Source organism: Akebia trifoliata, chromosome 13, assembly GCF_017979445.1.
Source record: "Akebia trifoliata isolate Shusen 1 chromosome 13, ASM1797944v1, whole genome shotgun sequence".
NCBI classification, from domain to species: domain Eukaryota; kingdom Viridiplantae; phylum Streptophyta; class Magnoliopsida; order Ranunculales; family Lardizabalaceae; genus Akebia; species Akebia trifoliata.
This window is the reverse complement of record NC_141387.1, coordinates 4,456,593-4,475,295: the sequence shown is the minus strand read 5'-3', so window position 1 is coordinate 4,475,295 and position 18,703 is coordinate 4,456,593. Positions and strand designations below refer to the sequence as shown.

Here is an 18,703-nt window from a genome sequence, read left to right as displayed (position 1 = left end):
ACCCAACTTTGAATTAACAATGCCCCTTCAAAATTTTGAAGGAACCCTCCTAGTTTCAAGACATGTGGCATTTTGTATTTATTTCATGCCCCTACATTTTTATCAATATTTGAAATACCTCCTTGAAAATGTCACTTGCAATCCAAAAGAGATGTTTCTACAGAAATTTTGAAGCAAGATTGTCGCTTCAAAGTTTTCCGGCTTGGAATGCTAACTTATGAAAGTTAGGAGTCCGAAATACTAAAAACCCGATTTATTTATTGCTAAAGATTGAAGATAAGGTTACTTTGGTTGTTTTCTGTTGGTGTTTTAGAGTAGAGCAAGGTCAAGAGATATGCCATTAGTTTGAAACCACTAGGGATATCTCAAATCATTTAACAAATAAATATTAGAAAAAATGAGACGGAAGATTGGAATTGCTTCTAAGAAGTGCTACAATTAACAAAAAAATATTGGCATATGGGACCTATATTAAACTGGAATAATCAGATAGCTAGCTCATGAAGGCAAGAGATACTAGTGGAGTCCAAAGTGACTAAATCAAGAATATTGGTTACACTTTTATAAATTTTAATTCTTTAAATTTTTATTTTTCTTTTCTTCCTCAACAAGAAAGAAATGGAGAAGCAATATATCAAAGTAACAAAACTAACATTTGGACTGAAATGGACTCCTTATACTTTGCTTCTAGCTGAAATGGAACAAGGGTGTTCTTGGAAATATTCTTATAAAAATATATATTGTATTTGAAATTTTAAATGTGTGGCAATGTTTGAAGGGAGTTGTACATACATGGGCTTCAAAACGTTTTGAAAAGTTTGAGCTCATCTACTTGGATTTTGGAGTCGCTACCATTCAATTAAGGTATGAATAGATACCATAAAATTATTTTGATAACTCTTATATCCAAAAGATAGGTAAAAGTCTACTTAAAGTTCTAGGTAAAGGAGTTTGGTTAAAGGACGAAAAAAGGTGTTAGGCACATTGTCCCTCACATTCTAAGATGGTCACCAATATGACTATAAAAGAAGCTTTTAAAAGTGTTGTTTTAGATTTTTGAAGATAGAGGGAGTTAGAAAGAGAGTTAAGGAAAATTGACTATAGTTTATTTCTAGAAAATAGACAAATTAAGATTATGAGTAATCCCCTATTAGAAGTAGGTGCTTGTTGAACTTTTTTGTGAGTCAAAGACTTTGGTCCCACTTGAATTCCAGCATTTTGAGTTTCAAAGCTTTAAAACAAGATTATGTACTCACTTGAGAGTAATTTTTTATTGGTTTAGTCTTTTGAAGGTGTCCATGGGTTAAACACCATCATTAGAAAGACTACAGACCTTCATTTATGATTTGTATACCTTTTGGGACTATTTTTAAGTGGAGTGGCTACTTTGGCCCCCTCCCCCCCCCCCCCCTCCCCCCCCTCCCCTTGTTCTCTTTAAGTGGTTCATCTTCCAAGTATTTTTTGTATTACTTTAAAGAGATTGATACACCAAGGGAATTGTGTAAAGCTACCTGAATAGTAACATATCAAATTATTATAAATAGTTACAATATAGCTATCTAAGTAGCAACATATCAAAGTATTATAACTAATCACCATAAAACTACCTAAGTAATAAAGGTCATTAGAACATGCTCTACCAATAATACCCTGAAAAATGGTTAAGTGTACGAGTATAATATTATATATATAAAGATATGTTTGGTAAAACATTCTTGTTAACTTATAGATATACATTTTATTCTATCCTTTTCCACACTTATAATATTTTTCTATTTACGGGTAAAAAGGTAATTTCACCTAGGGATAGTTTAGTCATTTTGAAAATATCATTATCAAAAAAATATTTCCTTGTTTTTTACATGAGTATGATAGATCTTTGAATCCAGAAAATCATAACATCGAATAATAAGAATATCTTTATATTAGGGATGTAAATGTCATTTTCATTTGAGTAATTTGTATTTTTGAGCTCCAAAATGTTAAAATATCACTTTAATCAAAATATAAAGATAATTCGAATCTAATTTTACAAAACATATCAAATTTCCTTAATTTTAGAAGACAAGACATTTTTGAACTATTTTGCCCTTCATGTATTTTTTTTTATTATGTCTTCTTTGTTTTCTATATGATTTACTTTGTGATAATCTTTATTTTTATAATGATATATTTTATAATAAAATTTTAAAAGTTGATAACTTTAAAAAATAAAAGTATTTTGATTTTTTTACGTAAACTCCAACGAGAAGAGATTTTTCTAAAATTTTCAAAAGTCAAAGGGTGCCTCAAAATATTATTTTTGAATTTAAAATTATTGCTGAATTATGGGAGAGAAAATGGGTTGGTTAATTGATTATTATCCCAGAAATTTGATAATTTAAAATTGATAAAACTCTTAAATGTTACGTGTCATTTTTCTATTGCACAAAACCCTATTTTTTTCATCCAAAATGTGACACATGTTTTAATATTATTAGTTGATTACATTAAACTCTAAGATGTTTCTATGTGGTTCAAAAATTAATGAACAATGGTCATGATGAAGTAGGGAATATTTTAACCTAAATTGGTGCAAATTGTAGGATCAAGACTACACCAATTTATTGGGAATCTATGCTATCACTGGGAGATGAGAAAAACAAAATTTTGAAGTTTTAAAACCCTAGAAGTCTTTCCAAATTTGTGCTCACCTCACCTCATTCCAGAATACTTATAGAAACCTATGCTATCTACTAAAGTCATTTGCTCTCGGACGAAACACGAAAGTTCTTCATCTAATCAAAGTCTAAAAATACTTCCAAATCAAAATATTAGGTAGGTGCACATTTACACTTTTTCTTGATCTTTTCGTTATAATAATGTTATCTTATTTTACTAAAATTTCTTATACATCTTTTTTTTAATGTAAGAAAAATTATGTGTTTTTTTTTTATTATATTATTTATAAGAAAAGAATTCGTTAACGATGAATGAATTATGCTAATGAGGTTTGGAAAATGATATTTTTGCATTGACATAACGGATTGGTAAAAATCTCGATTGAGCAAGAAGGAGAGTACCTTATGTGGGTATATGACTTAATACATGCATGCCCCGTGTTATGTGGGTGAGACCTTTGCATGAATTATCATTACATAACATATTTTATTTATTTAATTAATTTTTATATCAATTACGTAATAAAAGATTTACAATGTTCTTTATTTACTCGATATGATTATTATCTTGATTAAATCATGAGTAAGTATAGTAGTAACCTATGAAGATTTTCTTATGTTGTTTATTCAATTTTTTTTTTTAGATACTCATCTCGAGGAGGTGTCCTAGTCAGATTTTCAGAAAATTTTATTTTTATGTTCTTATTTCAATCTTTTTTTACATCAAAATAAATGGTGAAAACATAGATAAACACATAGTGATTTATTTTATTTTATTTATAAACTCTATGTGACGAGTCATCCAAGAAGAATGTTAAGTTGATCTTATTAATTTTTTTAAATAATGGATTGAGATTATGTTTTATTATTATTTATTTCTCAGTTTGGAGTATATTAGATATAAATTAAATTTCATTTAATAAATTATTAATTTTAGAATATTTCACCATTGTAGTTTTATAGAGGTAGAAAATATCTTTCTAAAAGGGACAAAGTCATTGAAATCAGATAAATATTAAATTTTATATGTTTTTTAAAATAAACCACAAGAATCTGAATTTCTACTGTCTTTGCAAATAGGTTCTGTTTTGACAAATTATTTTTAAAAAAATATTCTTTTTCTAAAAATAGTCAAAACGCAAAACTTTTAGGTTTATATGTTAGCTTTCTAACTCCATTGACCGTTCTTGAAAATACTGAGTATGTAATCCACAATAATAATTTCTGTAAAATGGGTTTGTTGTGTCCACAATGGGACATCACACATTTACTAATTTTCTCTCATATTTCCATCTATAACTCGTAACTATTGTATTTTTTTTTTTATGAAAAATAAATTGAATTGAAAATTTAACGGTTTAAAGAAAAACACAATATCGAGGTGTCTCAATAATCGAATAAAATCATACTTTTGGATTACCAATGTTTATTTCTAGTATTGACAATTATAAAAAAAATTAAGTGTTAACTATGAAATCCTTTTTACTAAAATCATACATATTTTTTTATATATTTTAAACAATTTATAATTTTTTGATCTTCAATATTTGGATCTACATCTTAACTCACGGGTTATGGGTCGGGTCATGGACCTGAATTTTGAGGCGTCATACTACCGCCAAATTAAAACACACATGGTGCCCGAAAGAATCACAGACACAAAACTTGATTCAGTCATTTCAAGGAACTGAATGACCACCGAGTTTGAACAATTACATATTTAAGGCCACTCCTCATATACATAACAAAAATCATGAGGAATGAGTCTTCACTATCATCAAAGCATAATAGACTTTTATCATCATGAATATTAGACAACATTGGTGACTAGTTATAATTGAGTTTACTACTCCCATTAAAGAGCCCACTTTATAAATATGGATGCTTCTCCTACTCAAATCCAAAGTAAATTTCACACAACTATAATGCTCTTATTTGTTTATTGCTTGGCAATTTTCATCAAGTACTAGCTTGACAGTTGGAGCCTCTTTAGCAGGTACCACACCGGTGCATTTTTAGGTAAAGGTGAACAAAAAAAATGATCCCAAAAAATAAGATTCACCGGAGAAGATGATCAAAAATTCAAAGGACCATCGGAGATGAAGACTAGAGAGTCGTATTAATTGTAGTGCGAATTTCAATGAGTGGGAAATTAAAAAATCCCCCATAATGCATGTAGCCAATCTCAAAAGTGAGAAAATATAAAATATCCAAGGTGATTATATTTTCCTTTCTATTTTTATGATTTTTCTTCTTTGTAATTTTCTAATTTTAATTAATTTTGCAGGCATGCAAGCAATTTATTAGGATATTAGTTTTACTTTTTTCTCTCTTATTTTCTTTAATCATTTTGAATATATTTATGTGGAGGAGAAATTGATCCATCAACATATCATAATTTCAATTTTTTCCCCTATAAACAATTGGACTTGTCGCAATCCTAAAATTAATAAACCATAAGTTGAACCCGTTAAGTTTATGCCGTTATCTATCAAGAAATTATACACTATTTGAATTCTGTAGGCCTAAAAATCTCAAATTTAGAATCCCCAAGCTCCATCATTAGGAGACATAAAGAGGTGTAGATCTTATATGATAAGGATAAAACTCATAAAATATGCCTAAATTCCTAAAAACTAATGTATCTTGAGCCACATTGAACAGTTTTTTTTTGTTTTTTGTTCTCGTGGGTATCCCTACCCTCTGGGTGGGACTAATCCCATGGTGACACATACTGCCCCCTCTAAAAGTCCTACATGCAACAAGTTGAGTCAAGGGACAACCAAACATGGAGGGTGGCCTAAAGAAATTCATAGCTTCATGGGGTTTCAAACACTTGACCTACTCTTCCTGAGGAGTTTATCAAGGCTTGGCTTGCCACATTGAATATACATCATTTCATTTCAATTTAAAAAAATAAAATGAGTTACATTATTAATCTTTTGATCTTCATCTAGTTAATCAAATAATCTAGATCTAGTACACTATGTAGTTTTCATCTGCATCAATAACTAGGTTTTTCAAAAGATTAGGATTTTATGTTTATCTAAATATTTCAAATATGATAGCTTACTAATAGGTGGCACATGCAAACACACATGTATTACAAAAATGAGGATTTATGTACGATTAATCTTATTTATATCATAATTTATCATTTAATATATTACAAGAATGTTTTTATCATTTAAAATATTAATTTTGAAATTCATTATGAAAGATTAAAAGGGATTTTTTTTAATTTTTTTTTTAATTTCTCCAAATTAACTAAGGTGGTTATGAGAGTCATGCAGATTCACGGTGGGGCAATGAGGCACTTGCTCCAACAAGAATTTTTTAAAATTGTATGATCCTCTACATAATTTTGATATATTTTGAGTTTTACCCCACATTTGAAATTTTATCTCTCACCCCACCCAAATTTTTAGGTTAATTAGAACCCCATCTATAATTTTAATTTTTAAGATAGTAGTTGTATTTTTCTAATGGATGGCATACGCATTTTGACCTTGTTAGCCCCCTCTGTTAAGACACCCCTTTGCTTTCCAATTGATGATATTACCCCTCAAATTTTAATGGATATTTGAGATATCAGTATGTGTTCAAATTGATGACATGCCCCCCTCCCCCAATATTTTTGTTGATCTAGACACCCCTCCACATTTGGGTGAATATTTGAGATGCCCCTATATTTCCAAATTGATGACATGCCCCCCTAGACCTTGTTCTTCTTTTCTACACTAACTAAGGCTAACCTAAATACTCTCATCTTCAACCTGTAACTAAAAATATTTTATTTTTTGTCCTAATGTCAATTTAAAACTTTCAACTTCTATAGAAAAGTAGTTTTAATCGAGTTAACCTCATCTAATCCGTCGTTTTAAACCTCGCCTAATCCTTTGTGGAAAATCTTAGAAATTCCTTTTAAAAAATCTTATCTTCTACTTCAAAAATCTTATATTTTTCTTTAAGTTTGAAGGTAAAATTAAATTAGTTATTTGGTTCAAGACTAGGGTAAAATATTTTGAATCTCACCTTAATCCCTTTTGAAGAAAATAATAACCTTCTACTTCAAAAATCGTATATTATTCTTTAAGTTTGAAGGTTAAAGTAGATTAGTACTATGGTTCAAGATTATGATACATTTTTTTTTTTACCCTAGATGTTGAATCTAGTCCCACATCGGACACTCATTGCTATGTCTCTCTCCTTATAAGCTCTTGGGCCTCTCTACTCATTGCCAATTGATTTTGAGTTGGACCCCCAAATTTATCATAGTGTCAGAATGGGCCTTTCTCTCCTCCATGTCACCCAATTCATATCTCCACGTGCTTTCAATCTAGCCCACACGTGTGGGGGCGTGTTCAATTTAGTCCCACATCGGACACTCATTTCCTTGTCTCTCTCCTTATAAGCTCCTGAGCCTCTCCACTCATTGTTAACTAGTTTTGAGTGGAAATATAAATCAAAATATTTTTTATTTTACATTTAATGTGTGGGATTGAGGTCATTTTACATTAATCTATTAGAAAATACCAAGGTCACATAGGCATTTAAGTTAGATAGCATTTTTCCTTAACTTAGGCCTTGACTCATAGACTAATGAGAAATGATTTAAATGCCTTTTTCTTCAACCTTTAACTAAAAAACCCTTGAATTTTTTTTTCCTCAAAATCACTCATCTTTAAGCTCTTCAACCATATCAGAAGCTATAGTTTGCCCCCTACTAGGAAATCCTTACTTCGCCTTGATCAGAGTCGTCGACTTGCAATTTTATTCATTTTTACAAAAAAATAATTAATAAATTTAAATGTACTGTTAAAGCAAATTTTGGAAGAAAATATTGATTTCAACAAACCTCTATCACCAAGGCATCCCTTTAAAAAGGGAGATGTTTTTAGTTCAAGCCCCCTTGTTGCACCTACATGGATTTAAACCTACTATATGGTATGTGTGGTTTCGTGGGGGAATTGCATGTATTTGGGGGGATTTGGGCTAGATATGGTGCTCTTAGAGGCCAATTGCCTCGGCCCGCTAGTCGGGCCTACGAGTCCGGAATTCCCATCATAAAATAAATAAATAAATAAACCTCTAGCTACTATTGCTTCTTGTAGAGGTTCCAATGGTCGAATATTATGTTTGCATTAAAATATTAGTATGATATATTATATTGTTGCATACATCGATACATCATATCAATATGGTTGAGGAAGTTATGCACAACTTGATGATATGTTGTATTAATGAACACAATATTACAATGCAGGTCTTTAGGAGTTTATCTAAGATTGGTTACTCCCACCAAATTATTTGACACATCAACTAAAATAAAATAAAAAAATGGAAAAAAGAAAAGAAAAGAAATTTTTTTTTTTAATAATTAACAACTCTAACTTGAGAGTTTTCACCACGCCTAGCCTTAAGTTAGTAAGGATTTCACCCTTACAAAGGGTCCTTGGGTTCATCTCTTGGCAACCAAAAACATGATCCAATGCTTCAGTGTTGTAGAAGATGAAATTCTATGATTTCCTTTTAGAAAAGTTTAAAAAAAAAAAAAAAAAAAAAGAATTTTACCATTGAATTTCATTTCTAAGTTTGGGAGTTATGTTGAAGTTCAATAATCATCCATTTTCAAAACCTTAGATCTAGTTCAAATAGAAATTATTATTATTATTTATCTAATTTTTTATTATTAAACTAGTGAGGTGATGTTGGATTTCTGGTGTGGTCATTTGAGCAAAACGACCTTGAGTATGGCTCAAAATCTTACTATATTAGTAAGAAAAGACTTTCACTTCCACTAATAGGAGTCATGGCATATGTAATTCATAGGAGTGTACATTGAATCGGGTCAAACTGAGAATCAAACCAAATAAAAGCAGTTAAGATTGATTTGGTTTTGTTTCATAGATAATCTTTTCAGTTCAAGGCATGGTTTTTAAACTCGTCCGAGACCGAGACGTATCGCCCGAGTTAACTCTGTATCGCAGCCTAACGAGACCAACTCACAATGAGTCATGAGACGACTACGTATCGTGAGTTATGTGAGTCGTCTCGGACGATATTTTCTCAAAATTCGTCCAAGACGAACGAGATATCCGAGACATTATGATTTTTTCATTAACTCGCGAGACAAACGAGTTGACTCAAACGAGATTTTCAAAATCTCGTCCGAGTTAACCGAATTAACTGAATTTAGATTTTCAAAACTAAATGTAAAGTTTATATTTAGGTGCAAATGGATACGGATGGAAAATTATAACTGGTTCGATTTTGGATCAAATCTATTTTTTGATAAATATCTAAAGGACCAGTATCCTTAATCCTTTTGCCCTTGATGGGTTGGGTTTGATCTGATCCATTGGCAATCTTAGCGGAATGACTTCCGATTCAATAGGAAATCTGAACCAAAAATTATATTGGATTGGTTTATGGGTAAATCATATCCAAATCCAATAATAGATGTGGATTGTGGATCAGTTTTATTGAAATCCGGTAGGAGAATCCAATTGGACCACCTTTTTTCTGATTTTAAAAACAATAATAATGCTGAAGTGACCTCAAGCTTGGACCTCTCATTAACACATCTAGTCATAAACGTGTCATAGATAAAAAAAAAAAAAAAAAGCATCTATGACTCTTATCCACTTTCATGTCAAGATTTGTGATATGAGATCCAATCTTGAGGTCACTCTAGCACGACTCCAAAAACAATGCAAACACAATATAGGAAAAGAAGCATTTTTCAAATTTAACATTCAAAACTTGAGAAGGGATAACTATGGGTGTGTTAATATGAAAAAGATAAGTTATTTTTTCCTATATTTTAATTTTATATTTTTTTAGGGGTTCATTTTTTTAATAGGAATCAATTCTGAAATTTTCCTGAATTTTTCAGATTTTTTCAGATTTTTTAAATGGTTAAAAACCATTATTTCAATGTTGAACGAGACGACTTGACGAGACGAGACGTATCGTCCGAGTCAACTCGGTATTAGAGGTGAACGAGACGAGACCAAATACCGAGTTTAAAAACCATGGTTCAGGGTAGAAATTTAAAAAAATCAATTGAATCGGTTCAATTCTCGATTCAAGGGTGTCCTACAGCCAAACCGAACAATAATGCATATAGCGTAGGGGTGCAAGTTAATTTGGTTCAAACCGAGAATCAAACCAAATCGTGTGTTTTGGATTGGTTTGCTTTGGTTTTTATTAAGTATGGTTCGGTTTCGGGTTTTAAAAGTGAAAAACTGATAGGTTCGGTTCGGTTCTCGGTTCAGACTTAATAAAAAACCGAACCAAACCGAAAACCGAACCATTAGTATTTTTTAATATAAATTTTTTTTTTTCATTTAAAAAACCTAACTACCCTCTCTCTCTCTTTCTGTCGTTTCTCAGTTTTCTCTTACAGCTGCGGTCTACGCGCTGCCGACTGCCGGTTGTTCTCAACTCCTACGGGAGGTCGATCTCTCTTTCTCTCTCGCGACTGCCAGCGTGCGGCTAGGGTTAGTGGCTGCGGTCTCTCTCAACTCCGACAGGTCGCCTCTCCGGGTCTCTCTCTCTCTCTCACATTAGTCGACTCTTACAGGTGAGGGTTGCGGGCTGCAACTGGTCTCTTCTTCCATCCTTCTTCTTCTCTCCTTCCTCCATTAGTAATGGCAGAGGCGACGATTGGTTATCTCCATCTGCTATGGCTAACGAAGGTATTTTCCATTATTTTATTAATTAATTTGTGTATTTTTTTCAACCCATGGAACCGAACCGAAACAAACCGAATTAAGGTCGGTTTGGATTGGTTTGGTTCTAGATCAAATCGGTTCGGTTCTGATTCTTATATAATGGAACCGATCCTGATCGGTTCGGTTCTGATTTTGCTCTAAACCGAACCAACCTGCACCCCTGATATAGGGGATGGCTTGACAACAATACATATTAATTAATTTGATTTCATTCAATGAGTCGACTTTAAAGCAGTTAGGTCGCTTCCAAACTTTGAAGAAACATTTTAGACATTTTTTCATTATTATTATTTTTTTAATATATAAAAAACTAATTTTCGTAAACTTTTGTACACTTAAAATGATTATTTATTTTATCCGGTATTTCCCCAACTTTATGGATTTTTGCCGAAACTTTCTCTTGCCCAATTAGTCCCAATCTCCAACTTTATAAAAAAAAAATTAAAATTTTGCTCAGCTCACAGATATTTGGGATCAACCGGTCACATATACCACGTTATAAAATTAAAATTGATTTTTTGCTATAGATAAGGAGGTGAAGTCAAGTCACCATTCAAAACAAAATAAAGAAGTCAAGTCAAGTCAAGTCAATAGAAGCTCACCTGTTCACCAAACACACCTTGTTTTTTTCTTGAAAAAAGTCCAAAGTTCAATTACATCTTTGACGGAATCATTCGGTCTTTATTATCTTTGAATTTGAATTTCAAACTTTTCCCTTCTTTCCATGTGGGTTCTTTTTAGTTTGATGGGATAATAATATACAAAAAGGTATTTCAATGGTTAGGATTCTATTATTTGTTATGTTTTTTAATTAAGGAGATAGACCAAGTAAGGCCCTTAATTAACTAGTTAGCTTAGTTTTTTCTTTTTAATAATCATTTTAAGAGTTGATTGAGATAGGAATTCGTTTACTTTATCGTGTTAATTACATATGGGTCATAAAGAAAGACACATGTAAAAAATATGTGATTCATCACATTCTTTTTTTTTAAATAATATTTATATTCATTTTATCTTTTAGTGAAAAAGATAAATGTAATATTTTACATAATAAATATATTTATTATATTTTTAATAAATGCATTGGATTGAGTTATTATCCCAACAAACCTCTAAAAAGGACCCACATGGAAAAAAGGGAAAGTATGAAATTCAAATTCAAAGATAATAAAGAACGAATGACTTGGTCAAAGAGGTAATTGAACTTTAGACTTTTTATTCTTTGGATTCCATAGGTTGTGGAAGAATTTTTTTTAAAGAATTTTGAAAATAAAATTGGAAAAAAAGATTAATATTCACGTTATATTTTTTATTTTTAATTTTGGAATTTGATAGCCATCCATGTTCAACAGCTTCGATCAAGCTCAAAAAGTATTTGTTTTTTATTTTTTTCATGAAATTTAGAAGGATATGTTTGATTGTCCATTTTGATAATTCATGTCGACTCAATAACCCATAGTAAGATTTCAAATCTTAGAAGATTAGTCATGATAGTCTGATTCATAAAGTAAGGTTTGCCTGAGTCATTTAGAAAGGGAATTTTTATAATAAAATTATAAGATATACATCTGCTGGTCAATCTCTCATTAATAATTGAGACAGCTCACAAAAGACAAGTCCGACTAGCCTTACTAAGTTAGGGAGGAAAAGAGATTTTACTAAGTCTCATCCACCGTGAGGATGGCCTTGAGATTCAGTAATTTAGTAAGACTAGTCAAATTCCTAAAGACAACTGAGACGGCTGTATCCCAAATTTTGAAAAAAAAAAAAATATTCCTCAAGTCAATTGAGACTTCCAAACTTGAAGAAATCTAACCTGAACGTGAAAAAACCGATTAGATTTTGTACTTTAGAGATCATTAGTCATTGAAGGCCATGACTAATGATCAAGCCCATTAAGTAAAGAGTTAAAGAAAGTAATCATCTCTCGTAAGATTATACTAAATGGAGGAATTAGGAAGTTATATAATTATCCTTAAGTTTTAATAAGGTCTAGTATCATCCTCATTTACTATATAGCATCAATCTATATTACCCTCCTGCAATTGCACGTATGTTCCTTTGGTCATGTTTAATACCAACGGTATCTAGTCTGTCTACTCGATCCTAATCCAAATCTTGAAGATATGTAGTGGAGAAATTGATTAATCAATATATCTCAATTTCTTTTTTTTTCCCCTAAAAACAATTGGACTGATCATACTCTTAAAATCAATAAACCATAAGTTGGACCTGCCAAGTTTATGCTCAATAATATCTAAGCCTGAGTTATCAATCATAGGATATGACATGCCATTTGGAATTGATAGGCCCTAGAAACCATGCCTAAATACCCAAAAACTATAATATAGTTCACTCGAACCACATTGAATATACTTTGTTTCAATTTAAAAAAATAAAAAGTGTTACCTTGTTGATCCTTTGACCTTTATGTAGTCAATAAAAGAATATAGATCTAGAATCCTATGTAGTTTTCATGTTCATCAAAAATTAGGTTTTTCAGAGGATTAGGATTTTTTTCCTAGTAGGTGGCATACAAGAACACACATGTATTAAAAAAATGAGAATTTACGTACGATTAATGTAATTTATTTCATAGTTTATCATTTAATATATTACAATAATGTTTTTATCATTTTAATTATTAATTTAGAGTCATCTTGAAATTGTATCAAACACTTATCTTATTAAGTTTAAAAGATATATTATATATATATATAGGGTCCCGTTCAACACCCTACACTTTACCCTACGTGTTTTGTCCTACATGGGTTAAAAGTTTTGGAATAGGCTGATTTTTGGTGAGGATGATCTCTATGGTGAGGAGATCATCCTCCCCAAAAGGCAGCTCATTCCAAAACTTTAACCCCATCAAAAATGGTTTACAAAAAATGAACGGTCCACAATTTTTCAACTTGTAAACATGGGACTAGAAATTTCAGAATGAGTTGATTTTTGGTGAGGAAGATCTTTAACTGTAGAGATCATCCTCACCAAAAATCAGCCCATTCTAAAACTTCTGACCCATGTAAGATAAAACACGTTGGGCAAAACGTAGGGTAAATAGTAGGGTGTTGAACATTTCCCATATATATATATAATTTTTTTTATTTTTTTTCTTTTATTTATTTATTAATTTCATCAAATTAACTAACGTGGTAAGAGAATGGGGCAGATTTACAGTGGGGCCAATGAGGCACTTGCCCTCGCAAGAATTTTTTAAAATTACAGAATCCTTTAGATAATTAGGTGATTTAGATATGTCCCCTTACATTTTGCTGGATATTAGAGATACCCAAATATGTTTTGAAATTGATGACATGCATCCCTTGACCTTAGTCTTCAAAATAGACTGAGGGGAAAGACTCAAATGCCCCTATCTTCAACCTCTAGTCTAAAATCTAGATTTTTCTTCCTATAACCAATCATCTTCAATTTCTCCAATCTCCATGGTATATGTAATCAAACTTTATCTTCAATTCATCATTTTCTATCTAGAACTAATCATTTACATAAAATCCTAGATTTTTCTACCCAAAATCTTATCATTTTTAATTTCCTCAAAAATATTATTTGTTTTCTCTTCCAAATGTTTTTACTGAGAGTATGCGTAGCCTTATTAAGTTAGTAAGGATTTTACCCTTGGTCCTTGGGCTCACTTCTTGGCATTCAAAACATGATATGATAGTTTCAAGTTATACAGGACAAAATTATATGTATAATGAAAAACAAAACTTTAAAAAAGGTTATTTTTCACCGTTGAATTTCATTTTTAAGTTTGGGGAGTTATGTGGAAGTTCGGTAGTCATTCATTTTCAAAACCTTGGATCTAGTTCAAAAGAAATTAGTTTTTGAATTTTTTTTTTTTTTGGATCTGAGATTTTTGATGAAACTTAGAGGAGCTATGGTGTTGGATTTCCGATGTGATAATCCATTTGAGCAAAACAACTCTTTTTAACCTCAAAATCTTACTATGTTAGTGAGGAAAGGGTTTCACTCTATAAGACATTTTTTTTCCTAAACCCGGTCAACCAAAATCTCACACTCTTGTAAATAGATGAGAGTTTTATATAAAAAAAAATATTTAAAAAAAATTCTAATTTCTATTGAAAATATATATTAGGGAATGTTAATATCCAAGACCACATGGGATGTTAGCAACCTACAATAATTCACATTTTTGCAATAAATACAATAAACACTTATATTGATTCGGATCCTATCAAATCCGTTTTGGGTCATACTAACTAATACCATACCCAAATCCAACTCACGTCAGATAATTCTTGAGCATTTGGCATTTTTTTAAAGAATAATGATGTATGCACACGGTCTTAGTATGCGGATGATGTGGGAAGGGCGTAGAACTGCACATATTTTTCTTGTATATCCTGATGAAAACGATCTATGGTTATGTGCCCTTGTCACGTCAACTAAAAATATTATTCTATTTTACCATTATACTCTTAAATTTTATAAGAAATCGAAGTAGAAAATAATATTTAGAAAAACTTAAAAATATGTATTCAAAACAATATATATTCGGATCATGGCGAATCTGGGGGTGGATTCATATCCATCACTAGAGTCGGTTCAAGGTATATTAAACTATATTCGGCCCATTTTATGTCCTAAACTTCTCCATGTGGTCATAAATGTTATACAGTAAGTTGCATTAATATTGGACACCGTATGTTCTCATGGGTGATTCACATTGAATTTCTTGCATGGTTTCTGGGGCCAAGACTAGCAGCCTTAAGTCATCTTGGTCTCGAGCTGAATTTTGAAACAATGTTGCTCCTCATCCCTGGGAAGCCCTCACACCATATTTCATTCTTCATCTCCACCAACTCTAACCATGCTCCCCTTTTAAGACTATATAGGTTTTTAATTCTTAATCAATTGGTTTATTAGCTGTTGAAATTTGAACTTTGCTAAAATTCTTGATGTGATTATGTTAGTCCTATTGGTTATATAAAATCATATATAAAAGTCCACTACTTAAGCCATTGGTATCTAATCTATCTACTTGATCCTAATCCAAATCTTGAAGATACGTAACTTTATGCACCATATCCATGATAGGACTTATATAACTTTTCTTTATGCAATCTTGTGTGGATGTATGGCTTAATTTATTAAAGGTCAATAACAAAATTTTTACAATTCTATTGTTGTATCATTCAAGAAATCGCACAGGAAAATATGGTGGATGCAGTTGTTGGTGTTCTAATACAAAAATTGATCGACGGTCTCTTAAATGAAGGGCGTGTAGTGCATGAATTCCACAATAAATTTGAGAAAATGAAAAGGGAACTCCCTTACATGCAAGGTTTCCTCAAAGATGCAGATAAAGTGAGGATAAAAGATCAGAAGCAAATTCTGAAGGAAGTTGCAAGGGATCTAAGAGAATTATTATATAAAGCAGAGGACACTATAGAAGAGTGTGAGTTGTTCCTAGAAAGAGGAGAATGCAAGTGCATGAATTACTTCTCTCTTTCTTCATTGAAATATCGTTACCAAATGGGAAAGAGATTGAGTCAAATAAATCAAGAAATAGGAGATCTTCGGGAGAGGATGCAATCGTACCGGTTTCCAACTCAAAGTCTTTCAAATGAAGAACATGCCGGAAGTAGTCGACCAATAAGATATCCAATCATAATGAACGATGCTGAAATAGTTGGCCTAGAAGATGACGTACGGAAAATTAAGTGGTGGATCATGGATGCACGTGGGCCCATACATGTCATTGGGATTGTGGGGATGGGCGGGATAGGCAAAACTACCCTCGCTGAAAACATAAAGAAATATTATGATCAAGTGAAGGAGTCCTTCAAACATGTCTTGTTTGTGACTGTTTCCCAGACCTTCAAATTTGATGAATTACTCAAGAAGATGTTGAAAAAGCTTGATGTGGACGACACGAAGTTATCGAACATTGATGAACGTGATCTATTGGAAGAATTACATAAACAGCTAGATGGGAATAGGTACTTGATTATCTTGGATGACGTGTGGAGGACAGATTGGCGGGAGAGTTTCAAGTCCGCTTTGCCTCGAACAAATAAGGGTGGTTGTGTTGTTGTTACGACAAGGAATGAGGAAGTGGCTCGATCGATGGGAGCACTTGAGAACAACATACATACACCGAAACTTCTTTCCAATGGGGAGGATTGGTCATTATTCTCCAAAATAGCATTTGCAAACGATGGTGGTCATTGTCGAAATCCAAAAATAGAGCAAATTGGCAGAGAGTTGGTTGCTAAATGTAAAGGGCTCCCTTTGGCAATCAAGGTCATGGGAGGATTGATGTTAGGGAAAGGAGACTCTATCCATGAGTGGAGGGATATATTGGAGCATCTAAAGGAAGAATTAGCAGCCCATGATGAGCAGATTTTCACTCCACTACAGTTAAGCTACGAAGAGCTTCCTTTGCATTTGAAGCCCTGCATGTTGTCGTTTGCAGCATTTCCAGAAGATTATGTAATATTGGCTGATAATGTGATTTATTGGTGGATTGGTGAGGGTTTTGTTCGAGGAAGGGATGGAAAGACTGCATTTGAGATTGGATTGGAATGCTTCAATGAATTAATCAGCCGTGGTTTACTTCTAAGCGTATTGGTGGATGATATTGAAAGAAGATTTATATGGTGTAAAGTCCATGATATGGTACGCGACATGATTATAAAGATTGCCAAAGACGAAAATTTTATGGGATTAGATATCAGGGGTATGCTATCTTGTACAGATAGATCGCGTCGGGTGGGCATTGTGAATTCACAAATTAATTCCCAATTGTTGAGGACAATAATGTGGGCTGACTTGGAGGAGGGTGAGGAGGAGTTTGCCTTAAATGTTGAACCCAAATTATGCAAGTTAAAATGGTTGAGGGTTTTACATGTTCAATTTAATTATAAGAACACATCTTATGGAAGAGAGTCTTTGAAGGTGAATTGGTTGAATGGGATAGGATCTCTAACACATCTTATTTGTCTGACAATAAGATATTCTCATTTGAATGAACTCCCCAATTCAATAGAAAAACTGAAAAATCTTCAAGTTCTACACTTGACCATATTCCCTTTTTTAAAGAGGCTTCCAAGACAGGTGACTACTCTGGAGAGACTAACTATGCTGGATTTATATGAATGTGAAAAACTAGAATACCTACCCAAGGGGGTTGGAAAGCTATCAAACCTTGAATCACTTATGGGGTTTAAGATTGTAAATTCCAATGTGGAAGATGCGTGTCGCCTTTCTGACCTGAAAATGCTGATCCGACTCAGGCGATTGGAGTTGTTAATTGGTCCAAGAGGTCAATTAACAGAAGGGGAGCTTACAGTCTTTTCTGGGCTCAAACAACTGGAGTTTTTAAGCCTAGTTTTTCCTATGACAATTGGGCAAATTGACAGGAAAGTGGATTGCAAGCTTCCTCCTCTTGAGAAGCTTCAGGAACTACTATTAAAGTTGTATGATGGAGAGCAGACACCTGTTTGGATCAATCCGACTACTCTTCCAAATTTACGACGACTTTTTATTAGGGGAGGAAGGATGACTAGGATGAGTAGGGAGTTCTTTGGGAATAACAACAGAGTTTGGGACTTGGAAATCTTAGACTTAGGTGGCTTAGCAAGGTTGAAGGTGGATTGGCTTGAGATGAAAATGGCAATGCCATCCCTAAGACAGCTTAGAGTTTTTTTCTGTTACAAACTCGAGTCAGTCCCATGGAGCAATGATGGATGGTTGGACGAAGGAAGGAGCATAACAAAGAAAGTCGGTGAGGATATAATTGAAGACGTTTTGGCAGATGTGGAGGAGGACTGAGAAAACCATGTACGTAGCTCGTGGTCGTGGTTTACTACTCTTTAGTGTTTCTTTCTGTCTTGTAATAACTCTTTACTTGCTACAATGATATGTGAGCAGATGACTTTATTATGGTATTGTATTGTATTGTATTATTTTCCTTGTTTATAATTTGTTAATGTTCTTATAAGAAACATTATTTTGACTCAATTGCTTCCAGCTGAAATGGAACAAGGATTTTCTTTGAAATATTCATATAAAAAATACATTATTTAAAAATATGTTAAACTGTAATAGTATCTGCAAGACAATATCCTCTAAGTTCCTTAATTTCTTCATTAAAAATATTTCAGTTGTTACATTTTCTTTTTTTGAGTCGTGCCGGGGTGACACAGGATTTACGCAAGAAAACACATCTATGATTATGTGCACATCCCACGTCAGAATTGTGAGAATGGCAGTAAATGCCCTGCGTCATTTCAGCATTTCCCCTTTTTTCTT

At 32.4% G+C, this 18,703-nt stretch overlaps 1 protein-coding gene across 3 annotated transcripts in view; it reads left to right on the top strand.

The window, feature by feature from the left end:
* LOC147387433 (disease resistance RPP13-like protein 4) overlaps nt 1–18,373 on the top strand; it is a 94,001-nt gene extending 75,628 nt beyond the window's left edge. Inside the window, exons 1-2 of one of the 3 annotated variants that reach the window (XM_086421763.1) lie at nt 10,079–10,363; nt 15,588–18,373. In XM_086421763.1, coding sequence (XP_086277889.1) covers nt 10,351–10,363; nt 15,588–18,223 — 2,649 coding nt within the window. In that variant the 5' untranslated portion in view covers nt 10,079–10,350 and the 3' untranslated portion in view covers nt 18,224–18,373. Of the gene's footprint in view, nt 1–10,078; nt 10,364–15,587 lie in introns of those variants that run through there. The other 2 variants (XM_086421765.1, XM_086421764.1) reach the window with 2 other exon arrangements.
* The last annotated feature ends 330 nt before the right edge of the window (nt 18,374–18,703 follow it).